Below are 15,094 nucleotides of genomic sequence, written 5' to 3'. Positions count from 1 at the left end.
GTTCCCCGTGGAAATGGCGGCGGGGGGGGTGGGGGGGGGCGATGAGCGACCCCACGGGGACCTACAGCTCGGGGCCGGCCCGGACTCGCTCGCCAGCCCCAGCGCCCCGCGCTCCCGCCCGCTGCGCCCCTCGCGCTCCGCCGCGGCCGTTGCGCCCCCGCGCTCTCCTCGCCTCGCGCCCGCCTGTGGCCGTTACTCCGTTGGCGAACATGGCGGTGCCGACACCGGTCCTGGTGCTGCTCCCCGCCGTTCTCGCCGGTATCGGGCGCACGGCGCCGGGGCAGTGGAGGTCTGGGGGAGGCGGGGGGACCGAGCCGGTCCTGGGGAAGCGGGTCGGTACCGTGCTCCGTCCGGTCCCATCCGCAAGGAAGAGGAAATCTGAAGCGGTACCGGGCACTGGCCGGCTTAGGGGGCGCGGGCGCGGAATCTAGGCCGGTGACGGGCATGAGCCATCCGGCGGCAGGGTGGGGAACCGGCACAGGACGGTGCCGGACACCGGCTGGTCGGGGGGTGCCGGGACCGGTAACGGACACCGGCTGGTCCCGGGAGCGAAGCGGGGGGGGTGGGGCGGGGGGAATCCAAGCGGGACCGTGCGCCGTTAACGCCAGTTGTTCTCTACAGGGCTCCTCTCCTACTCCGACGCCGTTGCCAGCTTCCCGGTGAGTGCAGCCCGCCCCGCCGGCCCCGAGAAGGACGATCCCACCCGGCCTCCGGGCGCAGGGCGGCCCCTTCCCCAGGGCCCCGGGCCTGACGCCAGGCAGGAGCGTCTGGCCCTGGCTCCAGAGCTGCGGGGCAGAGCAGGGGTCCCGGAGGGGTGGCCTGGCTCCTCCCGAGGAGGAGGGTAACGGCAGGTGAAACCTCCAGAGCCAGGCCGCCCCTCGGGGACCCCTGCTCAGCCCCAGGAGATGCCCAACAGCTGAGAGACCCGGGGCTGTTCCCACCCCCCGCCTGCTGGGGGCAGTAGCACACGTGCCTTGGCGATTCCCACCTCTTACCAGCTCAATCTGTGGTTGCCCTTTGCAAGGACTCGCCGTCCGTCCATCCCTCTGACGTTAAGATGTCAGAAGGAGCTGTGTTTTCTAGCACGCTTATGTCCTGACACCACAGCTGAAGCCATGCTAGGCAGTAGAAGCCAAGCCGCAAGTGATAAATTCCCATAAGAACGTGAAAGATAATGTGGCACTTGATAACGCCGTGCCAACTCCTGTTGAGCGCTCCTTTCTGTGCATAAGTGTGCCAGTATTCTTCAGAAGTTCTCAGATCAGAAGCTGCTGATCTGAAAGGGCCCAAGAGGCCTGTTTCAAACAGATTATCTTAGACTTCTTATGTACCTATCTTCCCCAGCCTGCCTGCCACAAGTATCATGTGTCTGGATGTACAAGGCAGTACCGTCCAGTTTGTGGGACCGATGGAGAGACCTACTCAAACGAGTGTATGCTCTGCCTTTCAAACAGGTAGTCACTTAACTGACATCCTAACTTTCCCTTCCCTATATGCAAGCAAAATATTCACCCACACATCCCAATTAACTGATAGGTTATTGGCTTTGCATCGTTCACACTCTGTTAAACTGCAGTTTTACCAGTGTCTTCTCAACAGTCAATCCCTTGCAACAGCTTTTATCATGGTACCTGTAAATGGCTTAGGTTGGTTTCAGTTAGCTGGGAGTATTGAATATTTGCTTTTGTAGTTCTTAAGGAGAAGCATCTCAGAGGAGTGTTGCCTGTCATGTTCATGCAGTACCATGTTGCCATTAAATAAAATGCTGGACTCTTCCACACTCCCCATCAGAAAACATGAAAGATCTCACCCAAAATGCAGATTTTATTCCATAATGTTTACATTCAAGATCCAGTCTCCTATATTTCCTTTCACAGAGAACAGTAAGAATGCCAGATGTTAGGAGAAAATACTACTTAGCCATTCAGATTGTTTAAAAATCAAGAAAAGGATCTCCTAATATTTGAGAGAGCGTATTTTATTCTTTAATAATTTAATCATTTTTTAAAACAAATTGAAAACATACAAAAGCAGTACTTAATGAGCATTGTTACCCCCCATTACGATGGACTGGAAACATCTATAGAGCATCCTCCCAGTACAAACTGAGAGGAACTGCTAATGAATTGAATTGGATGGTGAAAGGAATTTATATAAATGAAATAACAGGATTTCTGTTTCCAGCAGAGGGAGGAAGTGGAAGTAGCACAACAGCAGTGACAGGCATTTACAAAATTACAAATAGACAGATCTCAAGAAAGGGAAGTCTGAAATATATTCCTGACTTTGGGCTGAGGGAAAGATGAATTGAGACTAGATAATTTACAAAATTCAAATTGCCAAGACAGAGGAAACATAGGCCAGAATAAGGAAAGTATCAAAGGTATCAAAGAACACATAAAGAAATAATATTTTGAAGAAGGTGTCAAAGTACGTTTAAAGGTATGCAGATCTGCAGAGTTTGGTAGCATTTTCACGAGAATACATCACGAACTATCCAAGCAAATGACAAATTGCAAAGAGAATTGCTAAGCCTACAATCTGGAAAAAAAACCCAGGGAATCAATGTGGGTTTTGTGTGTTGCACAGATTGCACACACAGTATAATCTGTGAAAAGGGGCAAAAAGAGGTGCTGGCATGTTACCTATTAGAAGCCTACCCATCTTTGCTGCCTAGGACGATGTTGGAGTGAGTTACTAAGAGACTGACTTGTAGACAGCCAGAGGTAAAAAACAGATTAAGCAAAGCCGATACAGATTTGTCAGAAATAATCCAACCAAATCTGTGAGATTTAGTTTTTTTTGGCAAGAGTAGGAACTTTTTTAGCAGAGTAGGAAGCAACAAAAGTGTGGCTCCATGACATGAGTAAAGTATTTTACATAGCTCCCCTTGATGTTCACATAAGAAGACAAATAGTTATTTAGCTGAAATTGTTAAAGAATGAAGTCACAGCACTTTGAAATGCTGTGGTTTAAAAGCAGTGATCAGCGTTTTACAGTCAAACTGGAAAGAGCTATAAAGTGGTATTTCCTTTAGGTGTGGTACATAATTCAGTATTTTTGTAATGAATTGGATAACCAAAACAAGACAATAAAAATTTGCAAAATAGCAAGAGATACAATGATCTGTGCAGGACAGTATCAAAATTCCCAGGGATCTGGAGAAATGGACTGAAATCAGTACAATAGAAGTCAAAGAGAAGTGCTAAGTATCACACATAGAGAGTGCAAATCATTGTTGTGGAAATATAGACAGGAGAGCATCTCAGTGTATTTGATCCTTTCTCAGAGCAGAATGATGGGCTTTGAGATCCAACCTTACATTTCTAGGACGTTTTGATCTTTAGGCATGATCCCTCCATTCCAGATGGGTGCATGGCAGATTCCTGATACAGCACTGCACATAGCACAAAGGGTTCTCCAGGCAAATCTGTTTCTTTTCACTCAATTCCTTAAGTAATCCATGATGGGCCTTACATCTTATTAGTATGAGACATAATGTACATGTTTTCTGTGAAACGTGGGCTTTAATCCAGTTACACACACAAGGTAGATTTTTGTCTTAACCATCTTTTTTGCTAGTATCTTACATGCTCAGAAACATGCATTTTGATCTGAAGGAGCACAAGGTGATCAAATACTATCCTGATTTTTTTTCCTTTAATAATTCAGTAGCTGCCATACTCAGTAGCTTTCTAGTTCGGTCTGGAGTTGTTGTTCTATAGTGTTTGACTTGGCATGAACACAACAAGGATAAAACACTTGGAGCAAAGCTGCAGCACAACCTTGCCCATCCTGGTTCTGCAATGCACCATGTTAACTGTAAGACCAAAGCTGATCTTCATCCCTACCTTTTTTTTATTATTTTTAAAGCTTAGATCTAACCCATTTTAAAATGGGTGCTAGAATGCAATTCCCATCTCTTCCCCACTTTGTGTCCAGTAGCAGTGACAACAGCTGATCTTAGTTTAAACCTAGTCTGGCAGCACTACAGGCACGTCTTTGGAAACAGATGCAGCAGCTTAAGCTGCCTCTGCAGGGTTTAGTGTAAGGGCTGTCCTTCTGCCAGAACTTTTCCTTACATCTTTACATCTGTTTCACATCCCCTGAGCTTGATTTTTCCTTTCATATTTCTAATCTGCTCCACTACCTTCTGGTTAAAAGATCCTTGATACCACTATTAGTACAGATTGTCCCTGCTTTTGGGTAATTGCAAGCCTCTTGATTTTCATGAGGAGTAAACCAGCTTGATTCTATTAAGATAGGGAAGCAAACTGAAGATCTAGGGCAGTTTGGATTCTATCACTTTCTTTTTGTATCTGTACTTGCTTGGTAAACTGAGATTTGTAACTGGAGCACCCCAAAGTACCATGTATGGGACTTAAAGAAAAAAATCTGATGTTCCCAAACTAAGGGAGACTTGGCTAAAATTTCCTTAAAGAAAATTCCAGCATTCAGAGAACCACACCCTCAAATTTTGGTGAAGCCTGGGATGCAGAGATGCATCAGGGTGCATACTGTTCCCACTGAATTCCCAAGTGAAAGGGGGAAATTTTGTAAGCAGTAGAACTGGTTCCCACTTCAGAGACTGTGACATTTGACTTGCCTAAGTGCTTTGTAATGGACACAGTCCTCATGGCGGGATTTGCCATGTGGTTTGATACTTCTCAGATTTGCAGATGGCTTTATCAGGTTTTTACAAGTAACAAAGCCTGAAGTGAGGCTGTCTCTGGTAAGTTACTTGCTCTGTGTGTATGATTCATAAATCTTTGCATCACAGTTACTTTGCAGTAGTGTTTGCCATAAGTGGTGCAATTAAATGCATCGCTGCATGTAACTGAACACATAGAAAGACATGAGCGAGTCCTCTTTATGAAATGCCTCTGTTAAATCCAAGTCTAGTGCTTCTCTTCTAAAATATTTTTGTTCTACTTGCAGTGAAAATAAGAAGGATGTCCAGATTTTCAAGAACGGAATATGCCAGCCAACTGTCAAGAAAATGAGACAGATGTAGGCAGTCCAAATGGCAACAATGCCTTGAATGTACTTTCTGTGTAGCCTGTCTTAATAAATAAGTTTGCCTGTTTAAACAAAATACTGTTCCTGTATTAAAAAGTGTTTATAAACATAGCCATAATACACTTATAACTTGAACCGCAATTTATTTTCTCATGCAAGATAGATCATAGGGTAAGAAAGAGATGTCCTGACTGTATACCAGTAGGTCAGTTTTTTGGAGAAGGAAATGAATGGGTACCCGGTGTCACTCCCACAGCAAACCTGGGAGGCCCCAGCACCTCCACTGTGGGCAGTGCTGGCAGCAGCAGCTGCTTGTTGTTCCTGGGAGGATCTGAGATCCTGGGGAGCCACCGGAGGGGTTTCCTGTGGCGGCTAACAAAGCCTGGTGATGGCAGCCTGACGTACCAAGCCTCTGCCCCTGGCTCCCTGCCTGCAGGTTCTGCCAGCCGAGGGCAGTGACCTGGGCACCCTCTGCTCCTGCCCCAAGTAAGGGCTGTTTTGGAGTGCTGGAGGCACGGGCAGGGGGCACACAACCTTGGCTTCTACCTTTGATCCAAGCCAAGTGGCGCCTGCTCTAGCCTCGGCCCCGGACAATGCCTGTGTCAGGCTTTGCTGGGCAGTGGCAGCACAGGCAGAGATGTACAGCACACTTCATGCCTGATGAACATTTACAGGTCAGTGACTTTGGTTTTGAAAAACAAAAATGCTTCCGTCTTTAAAGGGTTCCTTTAAAGGGTCAAAGCTATCCTTGTCTCCCAGTACATGCCTGCTTTCATCTCTTTCATGCAAAGGCTAATCATTGACGGTGGGATGTCATGTGTGGCACAACAGGAGGGCTGGAAGTTTAGGCTAAAGCTGTCATGTGGAGACAGGAGTATGTGGACAGAAAAGAAAGCTAACCGGAGCCTCCCAACAAGGTATCAGTTGTGGAGGGAAAATCAATTTCTCTATTGGTGGCACATCCATTTGAGAAAGTTCCTGTGTGCTCCCAGCTGTCATTTCCACATCCAGAACTAGAAATTTTTACTTCTTCAAATTGTGCCAAATGCCAAAGCACTTGTGTCCTATGCTATGAATTAGCAAGTGGATGGAAACAATAAGCTGTTTCTGTTTGTATTTCTATTTTGATAACTAATTGTGCTTACAAGGGAACTTTAACAACTCCAGTCCTGTTAGCTGTATAAATGTTCACAAATAAATGACCCTCAGTGCTGTCAACTGGATCCTTCCAGAGCTGAATGTAAAACATAATTGTATCCTTTCCCAAACTAAAAAAAAAACCAAAACCCAAAAATCCAGTGTTGTACTGCAATTTGGCATTTATGAACCTCTATAGATCAAAAAGTTGATGTCTCAGAATTTCAGTATGCGATTTAATGCGATTGCCTGCGGTGGTGCTGTTAGAGGTCCATTTTACCTACAGGTGTGGTAGGAAGTTGTCTAGATGGCAGATTGCTAAAGCAGCAAAATTAAGTGGCAAAGAGTGAAAGACAGCCTGTGGGTCTTGCATCAGTGGCTACAGTGGGTCAACACTGATGACTTCCACGTGCTCTAGTTGCCCAAAATTTGAACAACAATCTAATTGTTCCCAAAGTCATCATCCAACTAATGGTTTCACTGCTGGCAACTCTAGCCTTTGCTGCTCAGGGAAGTCACTCAGAAATGAGGTTTTTGAAGCCAGACTGTGTTCCCATGCTTCCTGTTTCCGGAGTGTGTTACTTGGAGGGCAAGGTGATGGGGCAGGCTCAGAGCCCAGTGAAGTACCCAGGTGCTGAGGCCACAGACACACTGAACTGCATCTAGCAGCCCTCTCCATCTTGGTACCCAGAGCTCCCTGGAGTGGGCGGCATTAACTTTTCCACAAAACCAAGTACTTCTTTTCTCTTGAGATTATGTTTCTGTTAAACTTTTTATATTGTTCTTCTTATTGTAATAAATAAACAGAATAATTGAAAGCAGGAGTTGCCCAGAATCTCCTTATTTTTATAAATTTATTTTCATTAGACTTTTATTTTCAGGTGGCTTACTGTTATTCACCCTCCGGGCAAAGTGTTTTTTGGATGGAACAGGTCTGAAAGTTTGTTGCTGTAGCTATGTTGCCCAACTTTCCTTTTGCTCTCTCTTGTTTCATTTTAAATGGTGCTTTATACTTCTTGCTGTTCTTCAAACTGTTTAAACATACATTTCTAGCTGGAGCAAAGAGATGTATTTCTCCTTGCCAGAGAGACTGGTGTAGAGCATTGAGTCATGCCATGCCTGGCTCTGACAGGAATTGATAAAATCCCAGACTCCTTGAAATTAAAAGTTGACTAGTACAGGACAAGTCACCAATGCTTGGTGACCACCATGTTTGATTTATCAGAGACATTAAAATGCATATCTCACTTTGATTGCTCAAAGTGTTGACTGGCATCTACTCATGGCATTTATGAACTATTTAAAATCAGTAACTCAGAAGGATGTTACTGTAACCTTCAGACATCAGTAAACCTTACGACAAGCATTCTCATTAGCTTATTGTATCTGCATGAGGCTCACAAGGGATTATACTAGCTGAACGACAGCTAGTGAAACAGATCGTGAGACAAGGTATGAAAGGATCTCTTTTCTATCTGATGGGCGGATAATATTTTATTTGATTAGGATTTTATGGTATTTTATAGCTCCCCAGGATCAGCACAGTCTTGATCTGACTGGGAGGAGAATGTGCAGCCATCCATCTAGGTCAAATGAAGGTCATAAGATGTCTTATTGGCTTTTGCTAATGAAGGGTAGATATGAATTATTTTGTTCCTGGTTGAGCTACAAGAAGAGCTTTTTTAATGGATTAAATTCCCAACTCTTCCTCCTGTGGAAATATTTTTTAAAATAAAATTGTCCAGGAAATGTAGGTAAAAAAAAATGTTTCCTGGTCTCCACACACTGTTGCCCAGCAGACACTGCAGGTGTGTTTTCTGGGACAGCTGGACTCCAGCTCCCAGCTTAGTTGTGGGCAATTTGGATGTGCTCAGCCCCTTTGCTTCAGTCACTCTTTTGAGGATTTGCAGGTTTTCTCAACCAGAGGCGGTAACAACCCTCCCTGAATTGCTAGCAGAGTCTTTCAGGACTGAGGATCCTGAAGTACTCCTGGGTGTGACAGAAATGTATCAAACCCACCACGATTCCATTGATACATTTAAGGCTTAAAAAATATTGCTGGCTGTTGAAAACCCTTGTCTATGGGAGAGCACCTATCTAAAGCTGCAGAAAGGAGAGGTCTAACAGGGAGCTATGGTCTGAATCCTGTGGGAGACAAGTCAGCATGAAGGCCTTAAATTTGTGGATTTCATCTTGCTCCCTAGGCGGCAGCATTTGCTTTCTTTTAAAGCACTTTTTATTTTGTGATCTCAGTGCGGATGTAAGAAAGACTTCTTATTAATAATCGTTTGTATGCATAAAAGTTGTGTTAGGAGCTGTGTCGTAGTTCAGCCTCAGTAGGGGCCAGACTACGCAGTATCTCTCTCACCCCCGCACCCTTCGAGAGAATAGGGAGAGGTAATGTAAGAAAAAAGGCTCCAGGTTTCAGATAAGGACAGGGAGAAATCCTTAAAGTCACCATTACGGGCAAAACAGTCTCGACTCGGGGAAAACTACTTTTATTGCTAAAAACACAGCAGGGTAATGAGACCGAGAACAAGATAACCTGCCCCCACCCCTCCCTCTTCCCGGGCTTCACATTATCTCTACCACCTTCCCCCGCCCCCCGAGCGGCACAGGGGGGAAGAGGGAATGGGGGTTGCAGTCAGTTCATCAGGCGTTGATACATGCCGCTGCTTTGGCGTTGGGGGAAGAACTCCTCACATTCCTCCCCTGCTCCAGGGTGGGGTCCCACCCGAGGGCCACAGTCCTTCGTGGAACTGCTCCGGCGTGGGTCCTCTCTTCCACGGGGTGCACTCCCTCCAGAACGGCTGCCCAGCGGGCCCTCCACGGGCCACAGCCTCCTTCAGGCCTCCACCTACACCGACGTGGGGTCCTCCATGGGCTGCAGGTGGATCTCTGCCCCTCTGTGGACCTCCATGGGCTGCAGGGGGACAACCTGCTCCACCACGGTCATCACCACAGGCTGCAGGGGAACAGACTGCCTCACCATGGGCTGCACAAACCTGGGCTGATCCACAGGCTGCAGGGGAATTCTGGTCAGGAGCCGCATTACTCCTGCCCCTCCGTCTTCACTGACCTTGCCGGCTGCAGCCGTTCCTCTCACCACAAAAATTCTTCACCACAGGCAGGCAGACGCCTCTCAGCATCTCTTCACATCTCATCTCCTCTCCACTTCTTGCAGCCGGGCCGGGCTGAGTCGGGCCCACACAGCCGCCCGGCGGGAGACCAGAGGCTGAGGCCTGCAAGGCCCACAAGGCTCGCGCTTCCCCCTCTCTGCCCCTGCTCAGCGTCTTCACATCTTCTCTCCTATTTTTTTTTTCTGGTTTCCCCTTCTTAAATACATTAGCACAGAGGCATTATCACGCAACGTTCTGCTACCAGTTGGCTCGGCCTCAGCCAGCAGCAGGTCCTCCCTAAGCCCGGCTGAGTCCACTGAACAAAGGGGAACCACTTCTAGAGCAGCTTGTTCCAGAAGCTGCCACCTTAGCCCCCCTCACTAAATAAAACCAGAACAAGCTGTTTCTTTCCATCTGTACTATTAGTGTCTTTGGTACACAGTCAACCTCACCTACTTGGCAAAGTTAACTTGCTTTTTTCCTAATCATTGAATCCAAGGGTGTTTGCTCGAAGACAATCTGCAATACATCGTTTTGTTAAAAAAAAAAAAATTATTCAGTGGGCAGATATCTCATAGATGAACCCGTGGCATTCATTGTCATGCATAGGATTGCACTGAGTTCCATCTTAGCTTTATGATCGTCCAGCTGGTCACGCAGCAGTTGCTTCAAACCCTGTTCATAGAAGCAGCACAGGTTTCTGGACAGAGCATTCTTAGCTAGACGACCTCAGGAGAAAAAGTGGCCTTCTTCTGTGAATCAATCTCACCTTTTATACTGCAGAAAAATTAACGCTTTAAGTGCTTTTTTTTGTCAACTGGTGAGAAATTATATAAGATTCTGGTACACTTGTTTTATTTTACCTTTTAAGCAGCTCTTAATTACTCTTTCTCACATTAGATGCAAAAGCATTTAGAGTTGATCTAAACCTGTTCCTACTTCAGCTACTCTGTTCCAGTTTTCCCAGTGACAGAGGCCAAGGAGATGAAAAATGCGACTGTGAGGCTCTCTGGAGCAGAGAATAGGGCTGGGACTGAGATGTTGAACTTGTCTAGGAATAGTCCTGTGTCTCTGTAGGTTCTATGGCATATTGCAGCAGCCTCAAACTGCTGGCCCAGAAGGGCCTGAGTTTCCTGGAAACTCTTTTTCTTACCTGCCAGTACCTTTCCAATACTCTGGACACCCAGCAAGCCGCAGATGTCTGTAAATGGACACCTGGAGTGAACCCTCTCTCTTCACTCTGTTTGAAGAGCATCTGTCAAAGTGAAGAGTGAGTCTCTTAGGAAGCTTTGGGGCTGCTCTGCAATAGCTATCTGCAGGCATACTCTTACCTTCTGGAAAGCATTGGGAAACTCCAAGTAGCTTGCTTCTCACTGCAAATTTCTAAAACACCAGCTTTGCAAAAACATGAGATTCCAAGACTTTCTGGGGATTTTTTTTTTTTTTTTAAACGGAATAGGTGGTGTTCTGTAAATTGATGGATATGATTGCCCCACAATATATTAGGAGACATAAGTATAACTAGAATGCACAAAGCAGTAGTGAAATAACTGTGAATGGAAACTCACATCAAACATTAAGTTTATCTAATAAGAATCATAGAATTATAGAATCATTTAGGTTGGAAAAGCCCTTTAAGACCTCAGCCAAGATTGCTGATAAATGATGGAAAGTGGCTTGGTGAACACTTCTGCCAGCCCCCTCAGTAGCATTGGGTAGACCCCATCTGGCCCTACAGACTTACGCGTCTAGATTTGGTAACTAACCAAATGTAAGCTTAGAACGATGACTTAAAACGTGCAACCACTCCTCTGTGAGGTAAGGACACTGTATTCTGGAGGGTTTCCTTGGATGGCATCCTGATCCAAGGCGAGAGTCTCCAATTGAGAGCTGCTGCTTCAAGGAACGCTGCCTCAAAGGGGTCTCCCAGCAGACGCCAGTTACAACCCAAGTGAAACCAGGGCTTGTGGTCCGATACGGTCAGGTCAGCCCCATTGGTTAAGGTGGTCTCCTAGGCGTGCTCGTTACCTGGAGACCCCAGCAGCCACTGCGTGGGCTTGGCTAGAACTTTCAAGGGCTTTCCAGGCACACTCACAGAGAGTTGGTTAAAACAAAGTCATTTATTTTCATTACAATAAAAATTATATTGTTATTTACAATGTATCAAATAAAGGGCCCACAGGGCCCATCAGTTCTTTCCAGTGGGATGGCTGGTCCCATCCCCTTATACGTGCTAACAGCACTCAGCTGCAATGGCATCTTCAGCTGGACCAGGGCAGACTCCCCAAACTCCCGTTACGCTCAGCTCCTCTCGAGCAGCGTCATCTCCACGCCTCGTTTGTCCACATCTGCGGCGCAGACTCCCCAGGCAGTCTCTGCGATCAGCCTGGCCCAGTGTGCGAAACTGTCACCCGGGCCCCGTCCATCTGAGAGGAAAGCAGGTCCTCAGGGTCACGGGCATGGCTGGAGAAGCCTGGGGCCACCAGCACGTGGGCGCAGAGCTGCAGACCTGGGACGTGCAAATTGTCCTGCTGGGTGGCCTCGCCCTCGGTCTGAAAAGCTGCACCTCGACAGCAGCGCAGCTCTCCGGCCGCGCTGTGCTGCTGGTGAAGGCGGCCTCTGCCTACTCCAGGCTCAGGTAGGACACTGAGCTGCCTTGCTGCACTGCAAAGGTCACCTCAGTGCAGATGTTCATCTTGGAGGGGCTTGTCAGCTGGAACCTGCAGGAGTGGGAGGAGGGCAGCACCATGAGCTGGCAGTCGTGCGACTGAGGAAAAAGCAGCCAGGCTGATCTCACCAGCCCTTGGGCCCAGCAGGCGATCTTCTCCACGTCTAAGTAGGAGCACGTGCAGAGGGTACGCAGGAGGTACGAGCTCCGATCCGTCTGCAGCTTGTCCTCGGGATGGTGGAGAAAGCACAAACTGTCCCCCAGCAGCTGCTTCCTCCAGCACATGCACTCCAGCCCCACACGCACGCTGCAGCGCCTTGCTGGCAGCTGCCCCGTGGTGGCCGGCTCCAGGCTGAAAGAGTGCCCGGGGGGTGGCCGCAGGAACACCAGCAGGCGGTAGGAGATGCTGTCCTCGTGGATGCGCCAGGTTTCATAGCTGTCATCCATCCCAACAGCTGCCTGCATCTGCGGCATCAAAGTCCTCTTGGAAACCTCTTGGCACATATCGAGGAGGTCGCCCACCAGCTTCTTCAGCACCTTGCACGTCTCAGGCAGGCGCTGCTCTGCCGATGCACAAGCCAAAGACTTGACACCACTGAGGTCTTCTTCGTCCTGCTCAACTTCCTCCTTCTCCTCCGCCTCCTCGCTGCTGGAGCTGTCCTGCTCACTGCAGCTGACAGAGGCAAAGTTCACTTCCCTGGCCAGCCAGCAGATCTCAGCGCGCAGGACCATGGCTCCTGCCATGGTCAATAGCAGCCGGTGCTGCAACACAGACCGGAGGAGCCAGTCTTCCCACGTGCAGTTGCTCTGCTCCATCTCCTCCAGCAGTTGAGTCATCTTCTCACGCAGATACTCCTCACGCTGCTGCATCTGCTGGGCTATGGCCACGTCTTTCTGATGATGGGTCTTCAGCCCATGCTGGGTGGCCAGCACAATCACGAGGAGGCCAAGTCCGGCAGCCATGGCCTGGAGGAGGCGGTGACGTACGGAAAACGGACTCCACAATCTGTAAGATTGTAAAGTAGGTACGTTTATTCAGCGCCGGGCAGCACCGGGTCGGGGGGGTAGTCCCGCCAAAACCGTGCGCGTCTGACGAGGCAACTCACTTTGAATTTATACAACCCAGTGTTACATACACATGAAGTTTTAAAACACGCCTATACATATGTATGAGCTATCCCGGCTTTGTATTAAAATTAGTCCCAATGAGTCATTTGGTCGCTTTTAGCTGGTTCTTGAAGGAGGCTCCCCAGTTCTTATCAGGAACTGTCCTTGTGAGGAAGTGCAGGACTTCTGCTTCAGGGCACAAAGCAAGGCCCCTCAGTTCTTATCATGGACTGTCCTTGTGAGGAATGCGAGACTTCCCCTCCCCTTAGGTAGTTTTCACAATAGCTAATTAGCAAAGCAGAGGATCATTTGTGTTAGCATGCACAGCAATAATTAAACAATGCCATCTCTACTAAGGTTTCTTTAACACCTTCTCTCAGTCCCCCCTTTTCTAGAGAATTAGTAAATTCCTTTACTATACCTAATTTTGATTAGATGTTTCTTTATTTAGCAGTTTCTCAAAGTATTTGTTAGACTCCATAGTTGGTTTTTCTTTCAGTAACTATAGGAATTTCCTGTGCTCTGAAAACACCACAAGCTGCATCGAATTGCTTTAGGGGTCCCTGAACTTCAGAAGTCCAGAGTTTTCGTGGTGCCTTTTTTACCCTAGTGTGGTGTATCCAGGCATTCTGCTCTTGGATCTTGATTGCTGTGAAGGAGGTGAGGAGTACCTGGTGATGTCCTTCCCACTGTGGTTCCAGGTTTTTTTTCTGCAAGAGACTTCACATATACATAATCTCGAGGTTGTATATCATGCACAGGTTCATCTAGAACTCTTCCCCAGGTACTAATTACATGCTTTCTAATTTTATTGAGTTGTTTGCTCAGTGCCACCATGTAGGAAGTCATAATTTCGTCCCCGATTTGCAGATATCCCTTTTTGTATTCCATAGGGTTGTCCATACAGAATTTCAAAGGGGCTCAGTCCTTCCTTCGCCCTTGGTCTTGTTCATATACCTAAAAGGGCTAAAGGGAGAGACTGAGGCCATGTCAGGTTCGCTTCTTGTCCCAGTTTCACAATTTGCTGTTTGATTAAGTGGTTCATTTTCTCCACTTGGCCACTCGACTGAGGGCGGTATGGGGTATGAAGTTGCCAATCTGTACCTAAATGGTGGCTAATTTGCTGTGCTATTTTTGAGACGAAGTGTGGCCCTCTGTCAGAGGATATGGTTGCCGGAACCCCAAAACGTGGTATTATCTCTTGTACCAATACTTTAGTTACTTCCCGAGCCTTAGCTGTTCTGGTTGGGAATGCTTCTGGCCAACCTGAAAAGGTGTCAGTTAATACCAGTAAATATCGGTACCCCCCTTTTCTTGGAAGTTCTGTAAAATCAACCTGCCATTGTTGTCCAGGCCCATTGCCCTTCCCAATCTGGCCCATTTCTGGTTTGGGAGTATTTTTAGGATTAGTCTGGAGGCAAAGGTCACACTGTTGAGTCACCTGTCTCACCGTGGTATATAAATTTCTAGCCACAATTTCTCTTATTATATGTTTATATAGAGCCTCTGTTCCCCAATGCCTTTTTCTATGTTCCTCCCGTATCAAGTGCCACAGTAAACAAGAGGGAATAATTAGTCTTCCCTGTGGGGTATAAGCCCACCCCTCTTCATTATATGACCCTTTTAAGTCTGTAATAAGTTTCTGATCTTCCTTGGTATATTCTGGCTTACCTTCTAGGGAGATTTGCCTATCAGGAATTAGAGCTCCTTCTAGTTTCACCTTTGTTTTGGCCACTTGTTTTGCCTCTCTGTCCACCAGCTCATTCCCCTTTTCCAAGTCTGAGCTCACTTTTTGGTGTGCCTTAATATGCATAATTGCCACTTTCTCAGGGAGCTGAACAGCTTCTAGTAGCTTCAGAATTTCTTCTGCATGTTTGATATTTTTCCCTTGGGAGCTCAGTAGTCCTCTTTCTTTCCAAATTGCTCCGTGTGCATGCACAACTCCGAAGGCATATTTTGAGTCTGTGTAAATGTTCACAGCTTTGCCCTGGGCCAATTCCAGGGCTCAGGTTAGGGCAATTATTTCTGCCTTCTGTGCAGAGGT

The 15,094-nt window shown here is 47.2% G+C and overlaps 1 protein-coding gene across 1 annotated transcript; it reads left to right on the top strand.

Annotated features, from left to right (window-relative positions):
- The first annotated feature begins 209 nt into the window (after positions 1-209).
- LOC147600906 (trypsin inhibitor ClTI-1-like) lies at positions 210-5,014 on the top strand. Its single transcript, XM_086747645.1, has 4 exons — positions 210-258; positions 622-659; positions 1,345-1,454; positions 4,939-5,014. Exons 1-4 carry the CDS (start codon positions 210-212, stop codon positions 5,012-5,014), a joined length of 273 nt encoding a protein of 90 aa, XP_086603771.1.
- The last annotated feature ends 10,080 nt before the right edge of the window (positions 5,015-15,094 follow it).

Source organism: Chlamydotis macqueenii, chromosome 4, assembly GCF_036417535.1.
Source record: "Chlamydotis macqueenii isolate bChlMac1 chromosome 4, bChlMac1.mat, whole genome shotgun sequence".
NCBI classification, from domain to species: Eukaryota; Metazoa; Chordata; class Aves; order Otidiformes; family Otididae; genus Chlamydotis; species Chlamydotis macqueenii.
This window is presented reverse-complemented; position numbering and strand designations above follow the sequence as displayed.